Source organism: Monomorium pharaonis, chromosome 8 (assembly GCF_013373865.1).
Source record: "Monomorium pharaonis isolate MP-MQ-018 chromosome 8, ASM1337386v2, whole genome shotgun sequence".
Taxonomy (NCBI): domain Eukaryota; kingdom Metazoa; phylum Arthropoda; class Insecta; order Hymenoptera; family Formicidae; genus Monomorium; species Monomorium pharaonis.
In genome coordinates, this window is record NC_050474.1 from 19,565,649 (window position 1) to 19,585,223 (window position 19,575).

General features: G+C 42.1%; 1 protein-coding gene across 2 annotated transcripts in view; it reads right to left on the reverse strand.

Annotated features, from left to right (window-relative positions):
- The window catches only part of LOC105838792 (dipeptidase 1), an 84,232-nt gene that overhangs the window by 58,448 nt on the left and 6,209 nt on the right, over nucleotides 1-19,575 (reverse strand). For both annotated transcript variants that reach the window (XM_028190319.2, XM_028190318.2), the window contains exon 3: nucleotides 4,126-4,279. In XM_028190319.2, coding sequence (XP_028046120.1) covers nucleotides 4,126-4,279 — 154 coding nt within the window. The remainder of the gene's footprint in view (nucleotides 1-4,125; nucleotides 4,280-19,575) is intronic.

Sequence of the window (19,575 nt, forward strand, 5' to 3'; positions counted from 1 at the left end):
CAATGGTTGAGTAACCTTCCGCTGGTGGATATCGCCAGCCCGTTTGAATTAACCAGGACAGTGATAGATCGAGGCGGGCCACGGTTTGGCTGCTGTATACACTCGGTGTACGCGTTATGTACATGTTACATGAATGTGTACGCGCGTTCGTCCCAATGGACATAACCGAGTGGTTATCCCTTTCGTCCTGACGTTGGCAGGTTAGAACCCTTAAGGGATCTGTCGAGGTCGGAACATAATCCGAGATACTAGCTCTACGAGCTCCTTGAAGGTTTTCCCTTTTTAATATTGCAAGCTTCAATGTTATAAAATTGTTTCAATATACATTGCGTTTAGAAAATTATATTGTTAATAAAATTCACGTTATCGATGAAAACGGAACGAGAATTGGATAAATCTAATCGGTACATTGCGATATCGCGCTTTATTTGTTATTATTAACGACGCTTCACGCTACGCGATATTTCACGTTGCGCGCCTCCTGTGTGTTATAATTACAAATTTCTCCCGCGTTAGCCGCATTCCAATTTTAATCGAGTTATTAATCGTTTCGCATAAAAATGTGATATCTATGAAAAAGTTTTCGCATAATTATCCGACCATTGTTGCGTTCGGCGCTGTTCATCCTCATAATTTTTCCTCGTTATCATGCCGCACACCTCGCGATCGCAGATTGGCATTAATTATGAAAAATTGCTCGCAACGCGCGCGGCACGTTGCCAGCCTGCGCCACGGCAAACCCACAGCGGTGAGTTTTACTAGCAACATCTCCACTCATTATGCGCCGAATTAATATTTCATTCAATAACATTAATGATTTCATTACGCGCAACGGTAAATGGCGCGCATTTACTCGTCTTCTCGTTAACACGGTAGATGTTCGTTTGGCTTCCCTCCCTCCCCTCCCCCCGCCCTCTCCCTTTTCGTCTCGCGCTGGTTGGCGGTAAGCGGATACCTTGGCATTAAGGTGAACGGCCAAGACCACGATCCTACGCAAAGGTGCGCCTTATTCCACGCCGACTTTTCGGATCCGCGTGGCGAACCCTTTATCGCGGCTCACCTTAAGCGGGTGTAAAAGGAGAGGAGGGGAGGGGGCGCTTAATGGCCCCGGAATCACCCCGGGAATGTCTCTGCTAACGAGAACGGCGATATTTTCAAAGGTTTCTCGAGAAATTCGTCGTAATGCTCGGAATATACCGGTCCAAATTACGCTTCCGTCCGGCGCAACACGCGCGCGATTTCTGCATTCCCCGTTTGCGCTCGTTCAGCAGCAAGTACCATTGTAACTGAAAGTTCCACGTCGGTGTAATCTCCCGCGATGTATTATTTATACTTATCCCGTCGGCGTAGCGTGCGAGTAACAACCCTCGTTAATTCGTAATGCGTTTTAACGGGTTCCGCGCGTGTGTGCGGCGCGCGTTGGCCTCGAACGCCGTTTGAAAAAACACGGATTTACCGGGGGCTAGGGTTGGGGGCCCGCGCTTTCTCTTCCCTCTACTCCCTCTCCCCCCGTCCCCCGGGAACCCCGCAAATGAATATCGGCATTCGCGAGACCGGAATCCCGTAATCCTCCTTCCGATTTAATCCTAGATTCAATGCATTTAAGAATGTATGCAGCGCGGAACACGCGCGCGCGCGTTTATACGCTTCGGCCGCGTTCGATATCGGGCTCTTTAAATGGATTCGCGCGCCACCGGAGTCACATATCCGTCTATTTAACACTAGCCGTTTCAATGGCGATCTACGTGTTACGCACGTCAAATTCGAACGCCAGGAATATCTTTATATCCGCGAAAACTTTCCACCGACGACCGGCCACTTTTTGTTGCGCGCGCTGGATATGCGTCTTTATCTTCTCCTCTTTCTGTGTTAACTCTCAACCGTGCACTTCAGGCGTCTTCAGAGGCACGTTCTGCTGGCGCGCGCACGGCGGGCTTCAAGTACCGTAAATAAATTCTCCATGCAGTCTTTACCATCCTTTGAGGGCACTACTTTAAACGCAATAAGCCCGGGACGCACAAAGGGGAGTAATTTTTGATAATGGGAACATTTGGAGTTGAAGAAAATCTTCGCGGAGAAGAGAGTTTACGGCATCAACCGACGCGATCCCCGGGGAATTCGCATTATTTACGACGTACTTTTAATTTCTGTAAGCGATATCCTCCATTTTGATCGTTACGTAGATCTTTTATCTCTTTGAGCGCTCGCGCGTAATTTTATTTTCTCCCAATTTTACATTTCACTCTGTAGACCCGCCACCGGTATATGCAAGTTTCACCTGCGCCAAGATTCATTTTCTACTCGTGGCCCCTCTATCCTTTATCTATTTGTAACGAACACTTTGGGCTATCTCGGATGTGGTTAGGAGTCGATGCTCGATAGAGATTCTCCGACTTCGTGCAAAGTTTCGCGCGCTATGTCGAAGTTTATTCGATACGATACCGAGCCGTTCGGAAAGGGATTTTCGCGGGATTAATCGAAGGTATTTCGAGGAGGGAGGGGGGGGGGAGAGGAAACCGATCGTGTCGTGGTAAATTTTCGGCGGCACGTGAAGCACGGCGGGCAACCGAAGGAAATTAATTGCCCAAGTTCGCCTCGATTTTCCTCGGGTCGTTAAAGAGCCGTTTCCGCCGTTAATTGAACCGAGAGGCGATTTTTTACGGTCAGATCTTAATTGCGATTTTAGATTAATTCCCGTTATTAACGGTCGCCCGGTCGCGCGCGCGAAAGCTTTAGTTTTAGGGCGATCGGAAAGATGAAATTTATATTCGTTAAATTCGCAGTTCACGGAAGATCGGATATGTCGGGGACGGTAATCGCGAGTGTGTCCGTGGTGGGGGTTAATCGGCACATTTCGCTCGCGAGGCCGTTCCGCGCGATATAACACGGCGGATAATTAATTTTTGCAATTACCGTAATTTACGTTCGATATACAGCCTGTTCTCCCCCTCCCCTCTTCCGTGACGTTTGTTCGTCGAATGGTGAGATTTTATCTTCGTACCGGTTGCGACGAGACATCGTAAAGTTCGCGCAATTCAGCCCGCTGGGACGCACCGAGGTCGCAGTAAGCGTTACGCACCATTCACGTTTAAACGTAGGCGTGAAGTCTTCGTAAAATCGATTAATTGCTATTAGGTACCGCTACTGCTGTTTGATTCATAGTCGAGTTACGTACGCGGCACGCTATAAATTAATAATCTCCCTGCTTGCCGCGAACAAAACAAGGCTTTAGGAATAGGGCGAACACACTTCGTAGCGATATCGGCGAACGACTAACTGCATGCGATTCTGGGAGTCGGCGGCAACCGCTTGAATTTAAATCAGACCGGATTAACGCGACTTTAAATTAGTTATAATTGTCGATGACTCTGCAGGTCGTGAGTTCTACGTGCGAACATTTAATTGCAATTTGGCGGCACTGTGGCTTCTGGGCGACATGCGATTCCCTCATTCGCGTGGATTTAATTTTCACTCCTCACTCGTGAGCTGCGACGAAGTTGGCGAAAATCGCATGTTAAGCTCGACTAATTGCCAGGTCTGTTTTCGAAAACCGAGAGAAAGAGGGAGAAAGAGAGATTTAAATTAATCCGCAACAACATCATCTTTTTTTCTTTACTCGATCATCCGTCGTGATGCGGTACGATGTGCATTTTTACTCGCAAACAGTAAATCCATTCACACGAGTTTTCTGCAAAAAGAATTTTTTTAATCACAGCTCTTAAAAAACAATAGAAACACTTGCGAGCGTCGTACATATATAATTTAAGCAATGAAAACCTGATCAAGTAGTTAACATTATTCAAGTAATCACGTTTGATAAGCAGCTTTCTACAGTAATCTTCTTAAGAGTTTTATCGCATTCTTGTTCATTTTCTCGCCGAGTATCTTCGCGGAAGTCAAGTCGTTCAACGAATTATTTAGATTTCCACTAAGGAAAAAAAAAAAAAAAACTCGAGTCATTAGACTCTGCGTAAATATCGACAAGCAATTAATAGCGAGGCTATCCGTTATTCGATGAAAAAAATTTCGCGTTCAATCAGTCCCGCGATAGATTAAACGAACTCCTGCTGCCGCACAGCAATAACTTTGACCAACTCCCGTTACCGTCGTTATTGTTAAACTCACCTGCGCCGCAACCATGCCCTGCCTCAATCTCTTGAGATCCGTGTGGCTCCAGGCGCTCCGTGACCAGGGATGAATGTCACTAAGGTCATCAAACCTGAACTCCCTTAGCTGGTTCTTCAGGAACTTCCGTATGTTCCAGGGTAGGTCGTTGTGCCTGGAAGGAAAGAGGGAGATATCGATCGGTATGTACACACATCGCCGCGCCCGTGACTTTTCCACCCTTTAAACTTCTTAAGCTAAACATGACACGCCACTATAAAACAGTTGGATGAATTTATTCCGCTGGAATGCACATTCTTTACGCGTGCGACACGGAATATATTTCACGGGGGAACTCCCACCATCAAACACGTCTTCAATAAAGTTGTTTTACACGGACGCTCGTGGGTTCTACGAAAAGACAAAGCGGTCTACGATGCGCGAACCTCGAGAGAACAGCTAAAAACTTGAGCGTTGGACATTGAGAGAATATTTCAAGACTATCTTGTCAAAAGTTCTGCAACTTATGCAAGATGCATTCATTTCATTTCTCATCTCTTGTTCGAGCTAGTAGTTTAAGCTTAATTGCTCCCGGTGTTAATCACACTTCAAACGAGAATATTCGATGTCCTGTAATTTCATTCTACAATATAGCCAAAGAAACTCTAGATAGCCAAAGTTTGGCCTTTGTAACAGCGTTATCTGATGTCCAACTTGAGGTGGACTCGGTAGCAGTGTCAAACTTATTTTCCGCGAAGTTACAGAGGATGCTGAAAATAGGAATGAATTTGTATTCTTGTTGAGACGAGACACAAATTTAACTTGTTTGGACGTATTAAATACTAAATTTTTATTCGAAATAAGTATGTATGTTATATTTTATCAAAAAAATGAATTTTTTAACATACTGCATATATGTATACATATATACTATTTATAAGTTTGGGAAAGCTTGCAAATTTCTCAATATTTTGCGAAAAGTTCTCGATGAAAAAAAATAGTGGAGAATTTTTCAAAAATACATTTTAAAGAGAAAAGATAGAGCTTTTAAATCTGGTTAAAAAATTGTTTTTCTTTTATAAAAGCTATTTTGTTTCTAAGTTACATGAAACTGAAATATCTATAATTAAGAATATTTTAAAATAAAATTATTTTTTGTAAAATATTACGAGAAACACATAAGTACGTATATTTTTTATTAGAAATGATTCATGTTAAAGGAAACAAATAAAAAAAATTATGCTATAGTTTTGGGACACAATTATTCAGATATTCATTATGTTGCAAAATTATTAATTCTAACAAGATATAAAACAATGACATAAAAATTGTTACAAAACACTTTCTAACTTATATTTATATTTTTAAAGTTTTATTTTTAATTTTTGTTGAAGAAATTGCTATCAGTTTGTATAGACAACTTCCTTCTTGTATTTATTATTTACAATACTTACACAAAATTTTTAGTTATAAACGTACATAAAATTATCCTCAGAAACTACCGAGATATAAAATAGCATAGAAATATGCGCGGTAGTATTTAACGACAGTATATATTCGAACAAATCACATTTAAACGATTTGTTGCAGCTGCACAATTACAACCGGCTTTTCCGATTTCCACAATAATATTTTGCACTTTAATAAATGCAATATGATATCATAGATTTAACAAAAGTGCGAGAAGCACTTTATTTCATTTAATTTATCCGTTTTTATACTTGCTTTTGTAACAAATGCGTCTCAATGCTTGAACGTGTAACGCGCGGCTAAAAGGTCTGATACATAACATTTTACGTATCGCTGGCTACCCGATCAATCGATATTTCTCACTCTCTCGTGAACGGATGAAGGGTAGCTCGGCGGACGTCGCGGCGCAGAGTATCGGAAGAGACGCGCGTTGATTACACGCGCTAATTGTTACGGCAAATCGTTGTTCGTGGCACTCAGCGCGAGGATGAAGCACACGTCCGCTTGGCGCACGTTCATCTCGCGTTGCGTTCTCGTTTACACGCGATCTGCTTTTGACATCAATTGCGTGAGCTTTAAATGTGGCACTCGCCCCGGGCCGGCCGGCCGGCGTGGCGCATCTTTGACGGAGGTCGAAGATCGCAAGCTCTCGCGTAAATACCGCGCGCCATTGCACGCATTCCCCGCACGGACGAGCGAGCGTGCGGAGCGATTACGCGTATCTTTTCGCATCGAACGGCGTACAAAGCTTAATCTGGTCTGAACGCTTTGAGCAATAACTGCCGCTGACTTTAGCATGTATGTATACATACGTTGTTACGCACACTTTAGCATGAACGTTAATGATACGCAAGTCTGATTAACCATCTCGCTCTCTCATTAGTCGTAACACACAACCTTCCTTCGTGTGCCTCACAGTATTTGCTTTACGTGCAATTATCGTACGATTATTGTTGTTATTTAGATGCGTGGCTGGCGGACATATGAAGCTGGTATCCGAGGATTATCCGACGGAGCTGTGTCCGATCGAGAAGTAAAAGTCGCGAGTCGGGAGTGTCGAGAAAATATTGAATATTGAAAATCGGGAGTGCCGAAAGTCAAGAGTATATTAAAATCGGGAGTGTCGAAAATCGTGTCTAGTATCGAGAATCGGGAATGTCGTTGGTAGTTTTCGCGATCGTAATTAGTTTTTCCGATCAATATATAGTTTCCGCGAGTGTCTTGGGAAATAAGGCTGTCAACTTGGACGTGGAAGCTGGCGAAGCTGAGCAGCGAACATTGGCTGGTAAATAAATGTTTTTTGTTTTTAAAACAATTATATTATTAGAGTCAGTTTATCTTTTCATTGGCACTTGTGCAATGTACATATAAATAACTTTTAAGACTAATTTGTTGGACATACAAATCTTTTTTGAAAATAAATTAGCTTGGAAAGTTAAATAAAAATAATTTTCATTTTTTATATTCAGTCACAATAACAGATTCTATTTTAATTAGTAATTTTTAGAGTAAAATTGAGAGGAAATCTAATCAAAACACATTTTATAATAAAATTATTTGCCATTGTATAATTATTGAATTATATTTAATTAGGTGCAGTGTATAGCATGATGCCGGTGCAGCTTGGTGAGTGAATTTACTTGTTACATTTAGAGTAATGCCCGAATTTGCGTAAAACGTATTATATATAAAAGTGACTCGAAATATTCATGAGTTAAAATAGACATCGAAAATTAAGTCGGATGAAAATCGACAATTAACCCAGATGCGTAATCACGCAATTTGTTGTTAATCATAACTTGGAATATGAATTATATATGTGCAACATTAAAATGTAAGAGCAGGTTACACCGAGCTGAAAATAATCATGAATGTTTGATTGTTATTATTTTGAAATATGATAAATCTATTTTTACAGAAAATGATTTATTAATAATATAGAATTTCGGATGATTAATAACAATTTAATAACAAAAAGATGCGCGTATTAATTTATTGAAAACAAAATATCCTTTATTATTTCTTTTTGTTTAACTTTTATATATGTAGATGTAATAAAGTTTCTTATTTTAAAATATTTTTTTTCCAAGGAGACAAAGAGTTTTTGATGAATAAATGGACTTTTTACGCTTTGTCCATATTTATTTATATACAGCGAGCTTTCATATACTTTACGTTTATTTTACATATATTCGGGCATTACCGTATCTGCATTTTTGTTAATGCGTATGGTTCATGCGTTCTGACAAAATGTTTCCGTCATTTAAATTGGAATTGCATATGCATGAAACAATAAAACCATTTTCCCATTCTTTTTTCGGATAACGCGTTTCTCATTCGTACGTCGTGAGTACAAAGATACTCAAATATCTTTTCTTGGTAATTTATGTATTTCTGCTGGCGGCTACACAGAGAAAGAGATTTCTTTAAATTTAATAAGCCGTTTCGTTCGATTATTCCAAAGCATATATTTCTATGTTTCTAATAAATTTTATTCAATCTAAAGAAATCTTTATAAAATTTATTAAAATCAAAAACATATATACTTTGGAATAGTCGGACAAAACTGTTTATATAAAGAAATATAAAGAAATCTTTCTGTGTAGAAATGGATTTTAATCTGATTTTCGCGTTTTAAACTATTTCAAATATGACCAAATTATTCTATTACCAATTAAATTTTATTAGTACTGAATCTCGTTAAGTTTCTATCGATCAGAATTCAATCCGACGAAATACTTGATCGCATTAACAAAAGTCTTCCTGTCCTTCTACGCTTCGTGGAGATCGTCGATAAAGCAACAGTTATCCAATCGAGGGAGACGCGTATCGACGTAAGACGCCAAATCGACAGACCCTCCCGTCGCGCCGAGACGTCAAATATTCTTTGTATTTCCGGAATTTACTCTAATCGCAACTCGGCAGACAATGGCATAGTTTGACGTAAAGGTATTTCCAATGCTCGGCGCTGCGCACACCGACAGCCGTCGACAGGGGAGGCGTGCGGTTGTGCGCGTGCATTGTTACCCCAACAAATCTGCCTCGAATCAGCGATGGATCTGCCGTACGTTTGTAACTAACCGCACCGCGTACCCTCTCAAATGCACTTTGCATGCGGCGCGATAGGTGCCTAACTTCCAGCAGAATTAGATAACCAAACGAGCATTCGCTTGTACCACGCCCCCTCCCCCCTCCCCCCCTCCCCTCGTCGCCCCTCTACCGTGTAATAGTTCGATCGCTCTCGGGATATGCGAGTGTTAGCGATGCGCGCGAATGTCCAACTTGATTTAAATACCGATGCGCCATTCCGCCCGACAGGCGGCGGCTGAGTGCGTGCTTAGCTTTACGGCGGATCAGACAATTTTATTACCGGGAATGCGCGCGGATATATACAGGCTGCATCTCGCGTACATATCTCGTTTTACGCACCCGTGGCGTACTTTGAATTAACGCGGCGGGCAGATGCCATTGTCTTTCCTCGAAAACGTTTCCAGTCCCGGGGAGGGCGGAGGGGTAGGAGCGCTCGCTTCGTGGAGGGGAATAATTTCGTGTTGAAAAGGGATAAATTTAGCAGTAGGCCACTCTCGAGCTGGTAAGCCATCTGCAAATGCACGTGTACTCTGGTCGGCTAAACAGATACAATGAGACTTCCTGTGTGTGCATAGAGAGACCGAGTCCTTTTGTCCATTGGATCGCCCATGCAGGATAGTGTGACCAAACGCCGGGTAAAGCCCTTTGTTTCATGTGGGCTACCGCGCACGCAGCCTCGAGACACTCGGCGCTACGCTTGTCGTTCGAAAAGTACGCGAGAATACATCCGTAAAATGTACTTCAGCAAAGCGCGCGCGTAATAATTTCCACGTGCGTAATTCCAAGTTGCGCGCATAATTAATCCTTTAATCGAAATTGCGCTCCCCTTTGTGCGGGGTGATTTACTTTCGATCTTTCCATATCTTACACCCGGTCTGCGCTAAACGCGATTGTCGCTTGGCTCGAAATACTTTTCGGGACGGCCATTAACAGCACGTAGGGGATTTTTAGTAATTTATAAAAGTGCCCGGGAAATTTGGCCGGCGGCCAGGGCTGTGTTTGTACGGTCGTCGATGGCGAAATCGGCGTTACTTACTCGTTTTACGCTCGACCGTGTATTCTCTACGGATAGAATTTAAAAAAAGCAGGCGGACAATATTACTTGTGTGTTGTAAAATGACTTGTCAAGGACTTCTTAACTCACTCGTCTTTGTCGGGTACGATTTGCGCGTCTGTCAGGACGTGTAAATCAACGAATCTACCTCGCGCACTGATTGCGTGTTGCGAGTTCGTGATTCGAATTATCATTGCAAATGTAACAATTATTACCTTATGATTGCAAATTACGAAAACTCAGATTTAATTGAATTGAAGACCGAGGGGGGAGTAACACGCGATTTACAGTGGCGCGTATTACGCTGTTCAGCGAAAACGTAGTAATGATTATGAAGGTATTTTCGTACTATTAAAGTACGTTTCCGTTAACTCCTCATACATATTCAACGGATGGAGGACGTGCCTAAGAGGCGAGATATATCCGACATTAATTTCGGCTTATGTATATTACCAAAACTTGTGCATTTGCAAAAATACGAAGTTGCAAACGATTTCAACGGCGATTAAAACACGAGATAATAGCGAATTCGCTGGAATTTCTTTATTCGGCAAGGTACATATAAATATAAATTGCATTCGTCGTCCCTGTGCAGTTTCGAATTAATATAGTTACATATTCAATTTCGACGGAATGGACGTCGATTTTATCTCGCAATTATTGCTATCGTTTTTCCGCGATGATGACTGGTTATCGATGCCGTATCTCGCCGGGTACACACAAATCGCGAGTATTGGCAGTTCAACGTTTAGCGGTTTAAATTTATATACCGCGTAAAATGATTGATTGAAAGCAAGTAAAAGTTAAAAGCGGAAGAAAAACGTGGAAGCGAAAATGGGAAGCCCGGGGGCAGCGGAAGGCTCGGGCGCGGGCGTTAAACCTTGGTAAACTGTTCTATTCAGGGATTCTATCAAACTCTTGATTGTAAGATAATGATCGTTAAATTTATGCGCGCGATGATTAATGGTAATTCATAATCACCACGTCGACGGGGCGCGCAGCGTGGCGAAGTGTGCCTGACGTACGTTTTTCTAAAACCGCCATTCGGCTCTTCCGAAATGGCGGCAGTTTTAAACGGGACAATTAATAAATGCGGAGACATCCCGTGCTTTTAAACTACGAGGAGTCCCTCCCTCCCCCCCTCTCGATCTCCTCATGCATATTCAGGCGATGCAACGCGTGTTTAAGAGCCGAGATAGCTCCGGTGTCGATTTCGCGGAACTACCCTACGAATTTTCGCCGTTTGCCGAAGCGACGCGACGTTTGGAGGAGAATTACCGGCGGGATCGCCGGTTAAGAGGCGGGCGTGGGTGGCGTGAGCCGGTGGTTAATTGGCAAAGCGCGATAAGGTGGCTGGTCCCGTATATGCATATGAATGGCGAGTATATTCCGTTTGCCTGCCGCAGTTACGTTACCCGGCATGCAAATAAGTCTTCCGGCCGTGGGCACCGACGCGGTTCGGATCTATCGCCTATGCGGAAGCGAGAGCAGAGCGAGTTTAGCGATCACGTCCAAAGTGGTGGTTACGGCCGCTCGTCTCTCCGGGTTTCATTAAAAAATAATCCGGCGAAGATCAACGTCCGTCCGTCTCGATCCCGCCCCGCTGCCGCCTTTTGCATTCCCCGCGAGCTTGTAACTTCCGGTTTTTCGCGCTCGAGATACGAGTTTACGTGTGCAAATCGTCGTCCCGCACTCGCGCACCACTTTTTGGATGCATCAATCGCAGCTAACCACACACACATACAGGCTACACCGGAGATTATTCTTCGTCGACCGATTTTTTTTTTTTTTATTCCTCCCGCGACTTAAAGCGTCAGCGCTGTGGCGCGTTGTGTTGGCTTTGCGGAATATATTTCACAGTCGCGCTATCGATAAATGTCGACGCTTCGAATGTGTTAAGCAACGTTAGCAAGGTTTTTCTCGCCGCAACGGCGACTACACGTTTCGATATCGGAAGACTTAATAAAGATTTATCAACAGAAATAAAGAGAGAGAAATTCCAGGAAAAAGTATATAAGGTCTCTTTCTTATAATATTTAATTTGTTCGGTTAACTTGTAACTTGCCGCTTTTTCGAAGATTTTCGGCCTGATTCATAAGTTCTGATCTACCATGCTAACCGTGAGCTTGGCAGTAAACTTCGTTAGTACCTCTTTAAAGTTAACCCCCCGAGAAACTAACTTGCAACGTTTTAAGGCTTAATACTCCCCCGTAACGGTGACAATTTATTTCGCGACCCCACGCTATTTGCGTGCTACATCTCTATTACGTTATTAACTTTTTTATTAACCCTACCAGCGTACGCGAACGTTACAGCTCCATATATTCATATATTCATGAAACTCGCGGAACAGACATACACCGTGGAGTGTGTGTGTGTGTGGAAGATTAAAAAATTTTGCGAACATATTGCTTGGTGCGTTCGGACAATTTTATTATGTACGCCCGAAGCTTTTTGTACGTAGAATTAGACTAATAATTGAAAGTGGAAACAAGGTTTTTCTTTTTCTTCCTTCTCGAAAACACTCCCCGCATGTAAATCATCATTTCTCCGAGTACTCGCGAAGAAATTCGTTTCATTCCGTGCTCTTTCATTTCTCCCGTCTGACAAGTTTCAATCAGCCCTCACAATTTTCAATCAAGTGGTACAAGCCGCGGAATATTACGTAAATTAAGCTCCGTCGATGTGACATTTGCGCGGGATGCGAACTTTGGCTGTCCTAACGAAGCGTAGTAAGCAAATTTTCCCAATTTACCATTCGAACCGTGAACGGAATCAATGAAATTTCACGACAGTTGTTCCGCAAAAGTTTGCGCCTGATTTTCGTCATACGCGCGCGCGCGCGCGCGCCCGCGTGTCCCACCGGTTTGCCCGATTCTCGGACTTCAACCCGAGAGTTTTCAGTCACGTTTCGGGATCCAAAGATCCAGATCCGATTTCAGAGGCACGGGATCGCGTCCTGGGATCGCCAACGCCAAACGCGTTCGAGCAACTCCGTGAAATCGAGTTACGCGTTGCTGCTACATTAACTCCACCGGAAGTTGGTGTCTGTCGGTTCCCGGCGCGTGCACATATATATCGTCCGTGGACCCCGGGCGCGTACTATCGAAAATTAGCCTCACCGCATTCACCGTTGACGATCGTCGTGGCTGGGAAGATTTGTCTTCTCGGTCGGATATTTGCCGGAGCAGAGTCCCGTTACTCTGTCTCCCGTGAATTTAGGACCTTGTTCACCCGCGTATATTTCTGTCTCTTTGACGAATTTTAAATATTCTTCTTCGTATTTACGTCTACTTTGATCTGATTTTCCGTTTCACGATGATCAGTCTAATTGAAATTTGAGTTTGTACAGACTAACCTTTTGAGTTTTTTGCGTCTCTCACTTTCGCGTGCTCTTTAATTTTCAATCTGATCGATTGCAATGAATGCGAGCACCGTAAATTGTCACCGCTCTCGCTAATCGGAATCGGCATACAGTCGCTGATTGATACAGTTGTAAGTATCGCACTGAAATTAGACTGCTCACTGTCGTTCAGTGAATAATGCACTGCCTCCGATTTAGAGAGTGTTGGCCCAATTCGCTTCTTGCCCGCGTCCATTCTCCCGTAACTATTTTCACCCTACCTCTATCCGTCTGCCGGACAGTTTATCGTTTACTCTCCCGGCATTTCCTATGCGCTGCAAATTACTCCGTTAATCCGTCTACCACTCCGGTATCCCGGGCTGAATGAGATCCCGGATTAGTACCTAGCGTGTTTTTGTCCGAATTTCGAGGTGCCCCCGGTATGAACGCCGCCATCTGTCTTCCGTCCCGTGCGAAATTTGCGGCTTGGAAACATCTCTCGGAAGAAACTTAATTAATTATCACGTCGACTGATTTTGATTAATGCGCATTTTCTTTCCATTTAGCGCCGCGCGGGAGGGAAAGGGGAGAGGGAAGCTCCCCGTGCCACCTGACCATATCTTCCCTCCACCAAATTTTTTTTGTCAATTATTTGATTGAGTCCGCGATAGCGGTCCCGCCATTGTATCGCTTCGTAATCGATGTATAGCGGGGAGTTGAATGCCCGCTTTTGTGAAACTGACTTTTACATCAGCCAGCCGATTATCAATCGGGCACAGATCCCATGGCGAGCGCGGGACCGTCCCGTTGCGTTATAATATGATCTCACGGTGACCGACCCTACACAATTCCTCCCTCCCTCCCTCCCTCCCTTCCCGTTCCTTACAAATGGATTCAGTGGCCGATGCCAATAATTCGTCTCCATTCTTCCTCCCTTGAATTACTTGGTACAATGGCGGGTTTAAAACGAGGATACGAGAGATAAAATGGAACTTCGATCGTTATCGGACGGAGGCTGAGTCCGGGACTCCTTTCCATCCCGCATTCGCTCGCTCATTCGCGTACCACGTTAACGAACGCCAGCTGCCCGACGAACGAAAGGACTCCCACCCGAGTTCCGCAAGTCCGACGACTTCGCGGCTCGTTAATAAAATCAATTATAACCAAGGGGGATGAAAAAAATTAGCGAGGCCGTTTGAGGATGTTCGTGAGAATTTGAGATTAACGAACCTGACGTCGAACTTTGCGTTTTTCTACGATGCTACTGTTCACTAATTTCAACTCGTTATGCTTGTTTTTTCAAACAAGATCTAATTTTGTATTATCATTCTATCGTAGAGAAACACAAATGTAAAGATAACAACGAGTTGTGCCAACGATAATAAATTACTAGAAAAATTTAATATTCTTACGATAAAAAAACATACAAGTTTGCCTCTAAAATAATTTTATGGTTACAAATTAGAGCGATTTTACTTAGTAAAAGTACTCTATTAAATGTTTATCTTCGAATTTTAACGTTAAACCGGAGAATGAAACAAGGATAACATTGGAGAAGAGATATATCCTTTTGAGCCACGTCTCTTTCGAGAGATACATCGTTAACTCTTAACTTCCCGTTCCACGGCTACTTCCTCTTCGATTTCTTTCTTATCACGATGCAGGTATAGAAGCTCAAAAAAAGAAAACGCCCTTATTTCCCACTCCAGCCCACATCCGCGAAAGTGGAACAGGCTCGATGGTTCGATTGCATTCGATGAAATCGCCTGCAATAGGACGACGGAAGAGATTCGAAGTAAATTGGAAATGTCCCGCGGCTCTTCTGATTTTTATTTTCGTATACAAAAGTCGTATAAAACAGTCAGACGAAGGAAAGCGGAGAAGGAAATCTCCCGCTATATACAAAATAGTTTGCCGTAGCGACGAGTTTCGAATTTTCTGAAGAATCCGAATCGCATTGTTCGAGATGCGGTAAAGATACAGATATCGCGCGATTTTGCTTCGGCCGCCGGTTTCGACAACGAATTTTTACGATGGATGCGATCGTAATCACGCTACGAAATGTCGATTCTGATAAGAAAAAAAAAAAAGTTACGATTTTGTCGAAACTTTACTTCTTACGCGAGGGAAACGTGCGCCCGTCATTCCACAGATTTCTTCTCTCCGCGCGTTTAACGGCTTTACATCCGTCCTGCACGGTTTTATACGCATACATATGAGAGATACAACATTCTTTTCGACTTTCTCGAGAGTAGTCAGTTGGAAATTTATGCGTTAACAAAAATAATGTTGCAATACACAAAACCACGTCCGTTTGCGGGGATTTTTAAACGTTAATGAAGAAGTATCTTACGCAACAACGCGCACTAGAAAATAAGATAATTCAGATAATTTGACGCTCGAGGATGCGTGTTACGTTTTGAAAATGTTTACAAAGCACCCTTTTTAGTATTTTGATATTTCTTTCTGTAATTTATTCGCCGTACTCTCTATTGCGTTTTTATTCTTCCGAAATAAAAAATTTAGAGGTGAATTTACGGAGGCATTTCAGCTGATATCGCGAAATTTTCCTCGGCTATAGACCGGTGGAAATGGCTCGCGTTTTCATTATTTCAACGACATTATCCCAATTCTGCTACCGTGAGCATACGTGTCTAATTATGGAATAAACGCGCGTCCCACTTTTGCGAGTGCATTGCTCGACAAGGAAGAAAAGGAGAGGGAGGGCTTTAACATTTTCATTAAACAGATCATTCCGGCACGAAATGTTTCGTGCGTATGCACGGAAAGAATGGTTCGTCGAAGCGTTACAAAATTAAACTCGGATACAAAGTCGAAAAAATAATTTTATTAGATCCTCAAAATAATTATGCGGGACACTTCAGACGCTTGTTAGAATATTAAAATATTTTAAGCGTTTCTTTTTCATATTTGAGCATCCTTTATGATTACTTTGATCCAAAATAATTATTTTCACATCTGTAATTAGCTATATTTTTAAATGTTTTAGAAAAATTGTTTCAGTGTGAAGAGGTGCGATATCCATCGCGCGAAACATGGAGAATTTAATTGCAAATAATTAATATCATTCTGAGATATTATCGTGGCATTTTCGAAGAAACCTCGTTTCGACCGAGTCGAACAACCTGGCTGTCTAATATCAAAGCTAGTTTTTACAATAAAGGCCTTCTGGTTCCGTACCTTCATCTTTTAACTCGTAATTCCACCGACACGCGATTTGGTCCGGCAAGAATATCACGAAAAGTGGATAATTAAATATTTCTACGTGGCGGCGAAAGCTATAAACAGTCGCGATGTAACGAGGTAATTACGCCCGTTGGTTCATCCCGGTTATCAGGTTTACGGCCGGTAGTACTTCCGAGATCTCCAATGCGAGAAACTCGTCGCCGGTTTAATTATACAATGACGCCACATTAAGCTGTTTCAATTACAGGCCTCGAATATACTTGACGGCGCCGGCGGGATTAAGAATCGCGTTTCTGCCTCTCGCAGGCAACAAAACTGCAGTGCCGTTCTTGTAACTTTTAATTCGCGCTCCTCTTCCTCGCCTGTGCATTTTTACATTCCCCGCTATTACCGCGTCTTGCCTCTGGACCGCATCGATAAACCGCAACCGCGAGTTTCGATCAAATAAAAGTCTCACATACTAATGGGATTTCAGGATGAAAGAGGAATCATTTTCTCTTCGATAATCTCTCGCGAGAGAGTTATTCGAATATTATGACTCGCATTTAGAGAGTGCATAAAATATGCATTAGGCACTTGAGAGTTTAAGCTCCACGGAAACCAACGCGAATTTGTAATGTGAACGGGGACGAATGCGAAATCGTCTTGCCTTTGCAGTTCGTCCTCGTACGTTCACGTACGTGCCGTCACTGTCGTACATCCCGCGTCCATTTGCGGGGATTTTTAAGCGTTAATCCGTTTAAGCGTTAATTTAATCAGATCGAAGATAATCGCGCAGTTTAAGTTTAAGATCGAGTTTGCCTATCGCATCCGCGACGAGAGTTTACTTGCGACGAGACATGAGCTCGGCATCGCCCGCTTGGAAATTCCTCGCGCACGATTTTTCCCCGGTTTTATCAAAACGACACGTGGCCGCCCGCGGGCCACGCGAGGCGCTCCTTTTTTCGGAGCCGGAGCGAATGGGACGGAGCCGCTATTATTCGGCGCACAATACGGCCGACGAGATTTTCACTCGTTATCGGTTAACGAGATACTTTCGGCTCTCGCCGACATCGTCGGGGAGAATCGCTGGTACGCCGCTTCCTCCACGATGCCTTTTATCAGGGCCACTTTCCAGAGTTTCCCGAAGTTTGTCGGTGAAGCCGGCGACTAAAAGAGCGGAATCGAAGGGTTTTCGCGACGTTTCGCGGAGACGAAAAGTGGTTATTACTTAAAGCTTACTTAGGCAGGCTTGTCTCCGATTCAATATTGCCGTAATATAGTCTCGCCACATTTCTCTTTTTTTTTTCGAAGTACATTCTTGTCACTTTTTGTGTAAACTTTTTTAAACATTTATAATTTGTGAATGTCGAGATATATAGGAAGCGCTACGACGTAACGATGCCGCGTTACGATGACATGTAAGTTTGATACTTACGAATAATTCTCGCACAGAGTAGCAAAAGATGTCGGACATTAGATGCATCGATATAGATATTCTTTATGTGGTGGACGCGAGTGTGTAGTTGCTTGTACACATACACGCGCGCATGCGGACACGGAAGAAAATGGAAGAGACACACGAGTTTGTAGCAAGCAGGAGTAGCACCGGAAATTCGTATCTATCCTCCGGGGTAACCCGAGAAACCCGAGGACCAACATCCATGGTCCCTTCTCTTTCTTTCTCTAGTAAATTCTATCTTCCTTGCGTCTCCTGTCGGTGCATCTTCCGCCCCATTCTTCCGAGTTTCTTTTTTATTCACTCCTCTCCATTAACGTCTTTTCTTTTCCGCGCTCGCAAAACTTTCTCATTATCTCAGCGAAAATGCGCGACTCCCTTTCTCGGGCTGGGTACGATTCAATTGGTCTTTTTTTTTTGTTTCAAATAAGGAAACGATCCTGGGTATTGACCCGATAGATAGCGAATCCTATTTACGCAGCATTGTCTGGCTATTTTTAATTCCCGTTACATTTCGAGTCTGATCTTATTTTTTATTAATTACACTCTCTTTGATTTGTTCGTTTCTAACACGGAGAGAATTTTCTCTTAAAATTTACCCTCAAAAATCTGGTAATTGTGGGATAATGTGTGACCGCGAGGAATTTTACTATACTTTTTAGTAAAATTTATTAAAAGTATAGTAAATTTTACTATACTTTTACTTAAAAAGTATAGTAAAATTTCTCGAGGTCACACACTATCCCACAATTACCAGATTTTGAGGGTAAATTTTAAGAGAAAATTCTCTCTGTGTATAATATTTAGTTGAAATGCTGCATGTAGTTTTAAATATTCAACATTCAACGATTAACCATCGAAAAGTTGCGAAAAAATTACAGTTGGCATGATATTTTATACATCACTTACAATGTTATCATCATGAAATATAACTTTTGTAAATAAACATGAATCTGTATTCTATTTTCATGTGCATCGTGGTGTACAGAGTTGTGTATCTGCTCTTTGTGCTGAAGGTCCGATTTCAAATACGATCAGAAACATTGGATTTTATTTGATTGCTATCCCTAAAAGGCAAACCACTGATAGTATCTTGCTATGAAAACCCCTCTAAATAGGCCGTTCGGAACCGGCGTTAAAACTGTAGGTTTCGTATATCTGTGTAAACTGTAATAAAAGGCGCACCCTATAGAAATACGCTAAGGGTTACTACGCTTTTAACAAGAACCAGTCATAATCATGTTATATAATATAGGGTAAAATTAACGTTGCTCTAATATGTGTGTGTATGTGTGTCTGTCTGTGGAGCGACTATAATGACTGAGCCTTTTTTGCCGACTTTCTCAATAATTGTTTCATAATGAAAATCATTCTGGTATAATTAAAAAATTAAAATTGTCTCTACGTGTCCTATTTATAAACGCAATATTGTTACATGAAAAACTTTAATTTTTTAAATAATAATAAAATTAGAACTTCTTTTACCCTCGATATTTTACCAGGACAATTTTGCATTTTATAATCAATATTCCTTATAATAATAATTAATATAATTAATGTCCTTTCTCAATTTAATTTTTTAATACAATAACAAATGATTTCCGGCTTAGATCTATTTTCTAATCAAAGACATTTAAGAAGTAATACTAATATTTGCAATAATGAAATGAACAATACTATTGTTACGTGCTTATCTTGTTACATGTTTCAACTTTCATATCATTATTTACTAATACAATTTGTTTGAATTTTTTGTATCATTAGCTGAAGAAGTTTTGTAATGCATTCAATATGCATTTTTATTAACTTGACATGTAAATTTTGCTCGTTTTATTAGTCTTTTACTTTTCATTTTTTACAATATTTTTT